Source organism: Lichenostomus cassidix, chromosome 29, assembly GCF_008360975.1.
Source record: "Lichenostomus cassidix isolate B80296 chromosome 29, HeHo_3.0, whole genome shotgun sequence".
NCBI classification, from domain to species: Eukaryota; Metazoa; Chordata; class Aves; order Passeriformes; family Meliphagidae; genus Lichenostomus; species Lichenostomus cassidix.
In genome coordinates, this window is record NC_139509.1 from 3,044,601 (window position 1) to 3,056,178 (window position 11,578).

The following is an 11,578-nucleotide window of genomic DNA, read 5'->3' on the forward strand; positions in this document are numbered from 1 at the left end:
TAGCGAAATCTTTGCTTTTGTCCCCAAAATTCTCAGCAATGTCCCACCCCCTCAAGTTATTCCTTTATCCTCCAATTTTCCATAATTAAATCTGGATCAGGAATTCTTGATGACCTCATGAGATCACGTCACACCTGCACACACCTGGAGGCAACACCTGTCCCAGGTGGGTGAACACCTGGTGCTTCAGAGCTCCAGCAATGGAGCATCTTGTCCATCCCAGGTGTCACCTGCAGGAAGGGCAGCCAGGTAACCCCACCTGGGGGCTCTCCGGAGGGTTCCTGCGAGAAGGGTGCCCAGGTAACAACACCTGGGGGGTCCCAGATCTCTGCTGTGTCCTTGTGCTGGAAGTGGAGGCTCTCCAGGTGTGCTGAGAGGCTGCAGGTGCTCCTCACCTGTCCCTCACCTGGCCCCCTATTTCAGGATGATGTGGTAGCTGTCGTTGGTTTCGGCTGCAAAGGAAGCCAAGGTCACCTCACGACAGGTGAGGGAAGGTGGGGTGGGGCAATCTGACACAGGTGTGGCCCAAAACCAGAGCCCCAGGTACTCACACACCTTTCATGGTGTCCAGGACGAAGCAGGACTCATCCTGGAAGTTCTGGATCATCTGGAAAAAGCCAAAACACCACCAATTCAGGGGCTTTTGGGAAGGGTTTGGGTTCCGAAGGGCTGGAGGTGCCCAGGTGGGAACTCAGGTGGGAGCTTCGGAAACATCAGCCAAAACCATTTTATTCCTCCCTTGGTGCCTTCCCAGCACCTGCCCAGGTGATCCCAGGCGCTCCCGTTCTCCCAGGTGTCATTCCCAGGTGTGCCCCGGGCAGGTGAGGTTACCTCGTCGCTGACCAGGACGTGGATCCCGGTCGGTCCCTGCTTGTAGATCTGCTGGATCTGCTGGGCAGGAACGCGGAAAAGCTGCGCCAGCTTCTCCGTCAGCTCGGCCGCCGTCAGCTCCTCCAGGTAGATGGCGTGGTAAACTGCAGGGAGAGCTCAGCCTCGCACCTGCCCAGGTGTGCCCCTCAGCCTCATAACTGCCCAGGTGTGCCCCTCACACCCACCTGGGGCTGGGCTCAGGTGTGCCTCCAAACAGGGACTTGACTGTCACCTGGGATTTACACACCTGGACCCAAAAACCTGCCGGCATTTATTTACTCCCAGCGGGATGGGAATGAAGCCCACAGGTGCTGGGGAGAAGCACCTGGATGCTCACAGGTGTTCCAATGCTGGCTTGGCACAGGTGAGGTGACATCACCTGTGTGGTGGCATGGAGGGAAATCTGCTGGGATCAGGGCAAGGAATTCCAGGGGGCATTTTTGAGCACCTTGACCTGAGGGGAGTGGGCAGAACCCCAGGTGTACAGAGGGCTCAGGTGAGCTCTGTGCACACAGGTGAGATCACAGGTGAGGGCACAGGTGATCTCAGGAGGGAATGAGGGATGAGGCCATCAGGGCTGAGCACCTGTGGGCAGGTGCTGTGCTGGGAATGGCTGCCAGCTCATCGCAGGTTCTGAGCCCCCCAGGTGTGATCCCAAATTCCCAACCTCCTCCCCCACCAGGTGCAACCCCTGCTCCCCCAGGTGTGACCTCAGATTTCCAATCCCTCCTAGGTGTGATCCCAAATTCCCAACCATCTCCCCTACCAGGTGCAATCTCTGCTCCCCCAGGTGTGATCCCAGAGTCCCGATCCTCCCCAGGTGCGATCTCAGCTCCCCCAGGTGTGATCCCACATTCCAAATCTGTCCAGGTGTGCTCCCTGCCCCCCCAGGTGTGCTCCCTGTCCCCCCAGGTGTGCTCCCTGCTCCCCCAGGTGTGCTCCCCGCCCCCTCACCAAAGAAGGTGCCGCCGCTGCCGTCGCCATCCTCGTGCTCGTGCTGCGGGTCTCTCACCTGCTGTGACTCCTGGCACACGTAGATGGTCAGGCGTGGTCGCACCATCCTGTGACAGGTGAGGGTCACCTGCGGTCCCCACCCTTCCCAGCCCCCCTTCCCCTTCCCCTGCCAGGTGTCCTCAAGCTCATCCCACCTGGTTGTCCCCACCTGGCTGATCCCAAGGTGTCCCCTCGGGGACAGGTGACGCTGGGGGCAGAATTCACACCTGGAATGCTCCTCACCTGTCCAGGTGTGTTAAACCCCCATCCTTGCTATTTAGGGAAAGGTGTAAGGAACATCCCCCTTTTTGGGACTTTCTGGGCAGGTAACTCCAGCCGGGTGGCTCCCAGGATCGATGGGAATTCCTGCCTTGTGCCTCCGTTCCTGACCTCTCCAGGTAAAATCACTCCTGACCTCTCCAGGTAAAATCATTCCTGACCCCTCCAGGTAAAACCATTCCTGACCCCTCCAGGTAAAATCATTCCTGACCCCTCCAGGTAAAACATTCCTAATTCCTCTCTCCCACCTGCACTTCCTTCCCCGAGGTGCCTCTAAATTCCCGACTGGGATGGGAAATGGCTGGGCCAGGTGAGTCCCAGCAACCCCAGCACCCCCAGGTGAGTCCCAGCCCCTCCAGGTGAGTCTCAGACCCCCCAATCCCCCCCAGGTGAGTCCCCAGCCCTCCCCAGGTGAGTCCCCAGCCCTCCCCAGGTGCATCCCCAGTCCCCCAGGTGAGTCCCAGCGCCATACCTGCCCTTCAGGGCGTTGAACAGCCGGATGCCGTCGGCAGGGCCGCAGATCTGAATCACATCCTCCCTCGTCAGCTTCAGCAGATCTGCTCCTGCAAAATCCCCAAATTCACCCCAAATTCCTCTCTGTTTGCCCAGAATTGGCATTTTTGATGTGGTTTTCCTCACAATCAGCCTTTTCCAGCTTTGCTTTACCCCAAATTGTCATTTTTTTACCTTTCTTTTTCCCAAAATCAGCATTTTCGAGCTTTGCTTTCCCCAAATCTATTTTTTTCAGGTGGTTTCCCCCAAAATCAGTGTTTTCCTGCCCGGTTTTCCCAAAATTGTCACTTTTCACCTTTTTTCCCCCCAAGCCACCATTTTTTCAGCGTCATTTTCCCCAAAATCAGCATTTTTCAGCCACAATTCAACATTTTCCACCTCTGTTTTCCCCCACATCAGCATTTTTCAGCTTGGTTATCCCAAACTTAGCATTTCCAGCTTTGTTTTCCCCCAAATCAGCATTCTTTTGCTTTATTTTCCCCCCAAACTGGCATTTTTAAGCTAAGTCTTCTCCCAAATTGCCATTTTCCAAGTTTGCTTTACCCAAAATCAGCATTTTTCACTTCGGTTTGCCACTAAATCAGGTTTTCACCTGATTTTCACCTTCATTTTCCTCATAATTGGCATTTTTCACTGTTTTTTGCCCAAATCAGCATTTTTCACCTTTTGCTTCCCCCCAAAAATCGCCATTTTTCAGCTTCGTTTTCCTTCAAATCAGCAATTTTCACCCCATTTTTTCCTGAACTCAAGATTTTCCATCTCTTGTTTTCCCCAAAATTAGCATTTTTTTTGTTTCCCCAAAACCACCATTTCCCCCTTTTTCCCCAAAACTCTTTTTTTTCATCTCTTCCCCCCCAATTCCCCATTTTTCAGCTTGTCTCCAAATCATCCATTTTCACCAAAATTTGCCATTTTTGAGTTTTATTTTCTCCAAATTCAGCTCCTCTTGTGTTACCTGTGCCAGGTGAGAGGTTAGATTGGGTTACAAAACAGGGATATGGGGACTCTCACCTGGCTCAGGTGAGGGGAGCTAGAACTCACCTGGGGGAGGCTGAACTCACCTGAGAAGTTGCGGAAGAGCCGCGAGAAGGTGGAGAAGCGATTCCTGTGCAGCCACTGCTGTGCCTCCTGTGGGGTCCAGGTGGGCAGCAGCGTCTGGGGGAACACAGGTGAACACAGGTGAGCTCAGGTGAGCTGGGAGCCCCCAGGTGAGCTGCAAGTGTTTGCTCTGAGGCACAGGTGAGCTCAGGCTGCAGTTGAGCAGCTGGGGACAGGTGACACCTCACAGGGGACCTGGAAGTGTTTCCAGGTGGCACAAAAGTGTTTCCAGGTGAGGTGGAAGCACAGGTGAGCTCAGGGCTAGGCAGTACAGGTGTAAATTGAAGCCCTGAGCAGGTGGGACAAGGTGATGAGCTCAGAGGTGACCTGGAAGTATTTCCAGGTGATGTGGAAGTGTTTGCATTGAGGCAGGAGCTCAGGTGAGCTCAAGGTGGATCAGGACAGGTGAGCTCAGGTGAGCTTAGGGTGGGTCAGTACAGGTGTGAATCCCTCCAGGTGACCCTGGGCTGTGGCCTCCCAGGTATTTCCAGGTGACCCAAAGTGTTTCCCTGTGGAACCTCCCCCCCAGGTGTACCTGCACAGGTACTTACGTCAGCCAGGGGCGCGGGGGGGTCAGGCTGGTGGCTCGGGGACCCACTGCTGGGGACAGAGGGACACGGTCACTGGGGTACTGGGACACGGGGATTACTTGAACTGGGATACGGGGGACACTGGGGTCACTGTCACTGGATGGCACTGGTGTCAGTGAATGACATTAGGATGGCACTGGGATGGTACTGGGGTCACTGGGATGGCACTGGGCTTCCTGCCCCAGCCTACCCCTGGTCCTCCCCAGTCCCAGTATCCCCAGCATCCCAGCCCCACTCACCCATTTCCAGTCCCAGTATCCCCACTATCCCCATCCCCTGTATCCCCAGTACCCTAGCATTCCCAGTATCCCCAGCATTCCCATTCCCAGTATTCCCAGTATTCCCAGTATCCCAGCCCCACTCACCCGTCCCCATTCCCAGTATCCCAGTATTCCCAGTATCCCCATTCCCAGCATTCCTGGCATTCCCAGCATCCCAGCATTCCCAGTATCCCCATTCCCAGTATCCCAGCACTCCCAGTATCCTCACTCACCCGTCCCCGACGGAGAAGCTGCTGTGGGAGCTGTTGAAGCCAGGGGAAGGCGCGTTGGGGACATAGGTGACCTCGGGCCAGGGCGAGCACTGTGGACAGCCAGGTGAGCACAGGTGTGCCGGGCAGCACCTGCACACACCTGTACCACCTGCACCCACCTGGAAACAGCTACACCTGCACACACCTGTGCAGCACACACACCTGCACTGCACACACCTGTACCACCTGCACACACCTGGAAACATCTGCACACACCTGGAAACACCTGCACAACCTGCCAACACTTGCACACACCTGGACACACCTGCACTGCACATACACCTGCACCACCTGCACACACTTGCACTGCACACACCTGCAAACACCTGCACAGCACACATACCTGCACCACCTGGAAACAGCTGCACTGCACACACCCGTACATACTCACATCTGTCCACACCTGCAACCATGCACACACACCTGGGACTGCACCTGCACACACCTGCACCACCTGCACCTACATACACCTGTGCACACCTCTGCACCACACACCTGCACACACCTGTTCTGCACACACCTGCACCACCTGTAAACTCCTGCACCTGCACACACCTATGCAGCACACACACTCCTGCACACACCGGGAACCATGCATACACCTGGCCCTACATCTGCATACACCTGCACCACTTACACCTGCGCACACCTGTGCACCACACACATCTGCACACACCTGCACTGCACACACCTGGACCTGCACACACCTTCAACGTCCCACACCTGGCACTGCAAACACTTTCAGCCTCATACACCCGGCCCTGCACACACCTGGCCCTGCACACACCTGCCTGGCTCAGGTAAATAATGTCCCCAAAGCCCTTTCTCAGGTACAAAAGCACCTTCTCCGCCCCTAGTTCTGCCTTGCAGGTGTGAACACCTTGGGCGAAGCTTTCCCAGCAGCACAGCCCTGCTCAGGTGAGCCAGGTGAGGCTCACCTCGGTGAGGATGGTGGTCTCGTAGGAGGGTTGGTACTTCTCCTTCTCGTGGGGCGTTCGCTTCTCCATCTTCTCCCGATCTGTCTTCTGCTTCCGGTCAGCTCCTTTGGGCTGCGAAAGGGACAGGACAGGTGTGTGGGAAACGCACAGGTGGCTCAGGTGACACAGGTGGCTCAGCCTCCTTGGTGCTTTACAGAGGGAAAAGGAGTGTTGGGAGAAGCTTGTCCTGATGGCCTCTGCAGGGACAGGGGTGTCACCCTCTGAACACACCTGTGACCCCCTGAACACACCTGTGACCACCTGGAGACACCTGTAACCCTCTTAGTACACCTGTAACTCTGCACACACCTGTAACTACCTGAATACACCTGTAACCATTTTGCACACACCTATAACCCCCTTAGTACACCTGTAATCCCCTGAACAAACCTGTGACCCCTGAAAACACCTGTGAGTCCCTTGGCACACCTGTAACCCCCTGCGCATATCTGTAACTCCCTAAATACACCTGTAACCATCTGAACACACCTGTAACCACCTGAATACATCTGTAACCCCCTGAATACACCTGTAACCACCTGCACACACCTGTAACCCCCTGAACACACCTGAGCTGTGTCTTCTGCACCTGCATCACCCAGGTAGGAGGTGGGATTTCGAGGGGACAAAGCACACCTGGACATGAGGGCTCAGGGGTGACTTTGGCACACCTTGAACACCTGGGCTCCTCCTCTAGCCAAAACTGGGGGATTTCACTCAAACCCCACAGAAAGCACAGGTGTGGAACCTCCACAGGTATCCAGGTGTTCCCCTTGGCAGATCCCTGAAGAAATTCCCTTAAAACTCAGCTGTACCTGCGCTGGCAGGTGACGGAATTTGGCCCAGGTGGATCAGGGGAAGGCAGGGCAGGACCCCCAAAATGAACAGGTGAGAAGAGTGGAGCCACAGGTGAGATTCTGGGCATGTCACAGGTAGGATGGAGGACCACAGTGGGAACCACCTCTCCCATCACCTGCGCCACCAGGTGAGGGCTGCCACTCCTAAAGGTGGGAGGCTTCAGAGGCACCAGCAGCTCCCAGGTGAGCCCAGGTGGGAGGGGCGCGCAGGTACCTTGAACACCTTGATCTGGCAGCTGGCGGAGTGCAGGTGCTCGGTGTACTCGCCGCTCTCGTTCTCGCGGAAGGTGTCGATCTGCACGCGGAACGGAACTCCCTTCTCGCCGCCGTGCTTGCGCAGCGTGAACTCCGTGCTGATGCAGTGCACCTGGCGACAGGTGTGCTGCCGTGGGAATGCTGCACACATCTGTGCCACATGCACACACCTGCACTGCACACACCTGCACTGCACAGACACCTGCATACACCTGCACCACCTGCACTGCACACACCTGTGCTGCACACACATGCACTGCACACACACCTACATACACCTGCACCACCTGCACCACACACACCTGCACTGCGCACACCTGCACTGCACACACACCTGCACACACACAACTGCACCGCCACCTGCAAACACCTGCACCTGCACACACCTGCACTGCACATACACCTGTATTGCACACACACCTGCACACATCTGTACCACCTGCACCTGCACACACACCTGCACTGCAGAGCCCAAAGCAGAGCTGGGATCCACAGGGCAGGGCCCAGCATCACCTGTCCCTCACCTGGGTGTGGGACAGAGCCCATCTGTCCCTCCCATCAATATGGGACAGAACCCACCTGTCCCTCACCTGATGTGTGGCCCACCTGTCCCTCACCTGGATGAAGACCGATGTCCTCTTGGTCGGGTCCCACAGGAACTCCACGGTGTTGAGCTGTGTCGGGTTCGCTCGGGGGTCGATGATCCCCACGGACATCGGGATATCTGCGGGGGGAACAGGTGAGCACCATGTGGGAACCCCCAGCCGCCCCAGCCAGGTGAGACTCACCTATGTCGAGGATCCTGTCGCCAGGTCTGTTCCACCTCCAGCCCTCCAGCTGCTGGTGCTCTGTGTACTGCAGCCGCCGGTCGTGGAAAACCACGCGGAAGATGCTCTGCACAAGGGGGAAACATCACCTGGAGCTGCCCCAGCACACCTGGCCAGGTGTGCAGCCCTTCCCTGTGCCGAAAAGGGGCAAAGGGACCACCCTCCCCCCCAAATCAGGTGTACCTCCCACCCCCACCCTGCTGCAGGGCCCTGGAGAGCTGGGATGGGCACACCTGGCCAGGGGTACCTGTGCTCTCTGCTCACCTTGACCAGCTTGCCATTGATCTCCGGCAGCTCCCCGAGCTTCCTGTTGTCCAACATCCGAATCTCGTACGATTGACCTGCGGGCAGGAGGCACCTGAGGGGTTCCTGTCACCTGTACCTGTCACCTGAGCTCCTTGTCTCATTTGGGGTCCCACCAACCCAGAGCTTCCAGTTCTACCTGACAGCAGCAGGTAGAGCCTGAAACAGTAACTCCCACCCCACAGAACTGTCTAGAACTGACACACCTGTAACCACCCTGCACACACCTGTACAAATACACCTTACACACCTGTAACCACCTGAATACACCTGTAATCACCCTGCACACACCTGTACAGATACAGCTTACACATACCTGTACAAATACAACTTACACACACCTGTAACCACCTTACACGCATCTGTACAGATACACCTGACACACACCTGCAACCCTCTATACACTGCTGTACAGATACACCTTACATATACCTGCAACCACCCTGCACACACCTGTTCAGATACACCTTACACACCTGTATAGATATATCTTACACACACCTGTAACCACCTTAAACACACCTGTAATCACCCTGCACACACCTATTACCACCTTCCAGCACCCACACTTTAACCTGCTGAAATCCCCCAGGTGATTCACTCTCACAGGCAGCCAGGTGAAGGCAGTGCCACTTCCCATTTCCCAACAGGCACAGCCCAAAAACCGGGAATTTCCCCTGGAAACAGCCACTCGCACAGGCAGAATGTCCCTGCTGAGGGCAGCTCCCGGGGGTACCTGAGCAGGCCAGGTGTGGCCTCACCTTGGTTGAGGTAGGTGAGGGTCTCGTCGTGCAGTTTGACCGCGGGGGAGGTGGCAGCGCACAGGACGTACTGGAAGGGCAGCAGCTTGTCCTGATTCTCAGGTGGCAAACTGGACTCCTCCTGCTTGAAGATGGGCAGAGCCAGGACGTCGCTGCGGAGACAGGAGACTCACCTGAGACAGGTAAGGGGGCTGGGAGTAGGGAGTCCTTCAATCCTACCTGGGCCTTGTTACCTGGGGAGGAGCTCCACCCCCACCTGGCTCTGCCTCTGCTGTGGATCCTTCCCCAGACTGAGCTCAGGACTGCAGGTGTGCCCTGAACAGCTGTCTGCAGGTACCACCTGCTCACCTGTCCTTGTGTATCACTGCTCATCTACACCCTAAACACCTGTCCTCAGGTACCACCACTCATCTACACCCTGAACACCTGTCCTTGTGCACCACCTGCTCATGTACACCCCTCAACTGTCTGCAGGTACTACCAGCTCACCTGAGCTACACCTGTAGCCATCTAAATGCACCTGTGCGCACCTTGCACACATCTCCATCCCAACTCCTAACTCTGGCTCCACAATTCCATCTCTAACTCCATTCCTGCTCCTTCCCTACTCCACCCACAACTCTGACCCAGCTGCTCCAACTCCATTACTCCAACCGCAGCTCCATCCTAAATCCATCCCAAATCCAACCCAACTGCATCCCGGATCTATCCCAAATCCATCCCAGCTGCAGCCCAAATCCATCCCAAATCTATCCCAGATCTATTCCAAATCCATCCCAACTGCATCCCACATCCATCCCAGATTCATCCCAAATCCATCCCAGCTCCATCCACTACTTCACCCATAATTCCAACAACTCTCCTCCCTCCCTACTCCAACCACAACTCCAACTCCACCCTGCTCTTCCTTGCTCCAACCCCAACTCCACCCCAACGCCTGTTTCCCTCCCAATCCACCCTGTGACCCTCTGACCCCTCGGTGCCCCAACTGGCACATTTTGGGGTTCCCCACAGCCCTGGCACTCCCTGCCATTCTGGGGACACCTAGAGATAATGGGGTCACCCTGGGAATTTTGGGATCCCCAACGCAGATTCTGAGGACCCCCCTGGGGATTTGAGACCCCCCTGGATATTCTGGGGATCCCCGGAGATTTTGGGGTTTCCCTTGGGGATTCTGGGGACCCCCAGAGATTTTAGGGCACCCCTGAAGATTTTGGGATCCCCTCCTGCTGCAAGCACCGGCGCTGAGCTCCCACCTGACGCCTCCAACCTCCAGCTCATTTTGGGGTTCCCCACTCCCCGCACAGCCCCTGGCCACCCCCAGGTTTCCCCAGGGCGTTTAGGGGTCCCCCGTCTGTTTTGGGGTCCCCCGTACCTCATGCTGTAGGCGCCGGCGCCGAGCTCCTGGCCGATCCCCGACAGGCTGGCGTCGAAATCCTGCACCAAGCCCGACTCGATCACCTCGTCGGCCAGCGGCAGCTTCAGCGCCCACGCCATGGCCCCGAGGGCACCCCAAAAACGGGGCCGGGGCACCCCCAAACGCGGGGGGGCGGCAGGGTCACCCCCAAGAAAAGGGGGTGTTGTGGTCACTCCAAAAACGGGGAGACACCCCAAAATGGGGAGGTCTTGGGGTCACCCCAAAAGTGGGGGTTGGGTCACCCCCAAACGCGGGGGTCTTTGGGGTCACTCTGAAAAGGGAGTTGTAGGGGTCACCCCAAAATCAGGGGGCTTCGGGGGCACCTCAAGTGTGAGGGTGCGTTGGGTCACCCCAAAACAGGGTCCTTAGTGTCAAAACCCCAAAACTGGGGTTTCTCAGAGCCACCCCAAGCCAGAGGCTCCCAGTGTCACCCCAAAGTCTCCCCAGTTCTCTGGGGGTACCAAATACCCCCAAACCTCTCAGAGATCCTCTCCTGTGGGGCCTAATTTGGGGAACCCCAAAACCCGCTACCACAGGGGACCCCAAAACCCAGCGACACCCCCAAGGCTGCACCCCCCACCCCTGGAGTCCCTCACAGGGGACACCTCCGGGTGACCCCAAAGCCCTGCAAACCCCGAGAGGTGGCACCTCCGGGGGTCCCGAATTGTACAGAGCACCCCGCAGGGGCTGAACCCTCGGGGACCCCAAATCCTACACAACCCGCCAAGGGTTGCACCGCAGGGACCCCAAATCCTACACAATCCCCCCCAGGTGCTGCACCCTCGGGGACCCCAAACCCTACACTGCCCTCCAAGGCTGTGCCCAGCAGGGACCCCAAAACCCCACACCGCCCCAGGCGCTGCCCCTCGCAGGGACCCCTCGAGCCGGGCTGGGACCCCACAAAGCGGGCAGGGAGCCCCGATGTGAGCCGGGAGCCCTGATCCGATCTGACCCCGCACCCCCAGCCCAGCCCCAGCCCCCCCGCTCCGGGACCCCCAAACCCGCCGCTCCGCCAAGATGGAGGCGGCGGCCCCGCCCCCGCCACTGGGAGGGAAGCCCCGCCCCTCCGCTGAGATCAGCCAATGGGAGCCGGTCTTGCCGTTGACAAGCAGCCTTATTAACCAATAGAAAGCAGCGCGCCGGGCTGGCCGCGCGGGGATTGGCTGGGAGGCGTGGCAGCGGCGGCGTGCGGCGCTCTGCTCCTTTCGGCGCCTTCCGGAGCTCCGCGGGTTCGAATCCCGCTGCTGCCCTAGGCGTGCGCTGAGCCGCGCCGGCCTCAGACCGGGGGGGCAGATGGGAAGGAAAA

The 11,578-nt window shown here is 57.5% G+C and overlaps 1 protein-coding gene across 3 annotated transcripts; it reads right to left on the minus strand.

Moving 5' to 3' along the window:
* Positions 1 to 11,204, minus strand: TFCP2 (transcription factor CP2). Of its 3 annotated transcripts, XM_085041380.1 has the most exons (16): positions 11,009 to 11,203; positions 10,231 to 10,966; positions 8,856 to 9,007; positions 8,056 to 8,132; positions 7,753 to 7,858; positions 7,582 to 7,688; positions 6,924 to 7,076; positions 5,814 to 5,924; positions 4,837 to 4,925; positions 4,305 to 4,353; positions 3,717 to 3,810; positions 2,615 to 2,705; positions 1,825 to 1,931; positions 832 to 974; positions 556 to 607; positions 1 to 452 (listed from the first exon to the last, which is right to left on the minus strand). In XM_085041380.1, the coding sequence occupies exons 2-16, from the start codon at positions 10,350 to 10,352 to the stop codon at positions 415 to 417; spliced, it is 1,491 nt and encodes a 496-aa protein (XP_084897506.1). In that variant the 5' UTR covers positions 10,353 to 10,966; positions 11,009 to 11,203; the 3' UTR covers positions 1 to 414. The 3 variants fall into 3 exon arrangements, with proteins under 3 accessions (XP_084897506.1, XP_084897507.1, XP_084897505.1); XM_085041381.1 differs by having other exon boundaries at positions 4,305 to 4,350; positions 10,231 to 11,204; XM_085041379.1 differs by having other exon boundaries at positions 10,231 to 11,203.
* Between the last annotated feature and the right edge of the window lie 374 nt (positions 11,205 to 11,578).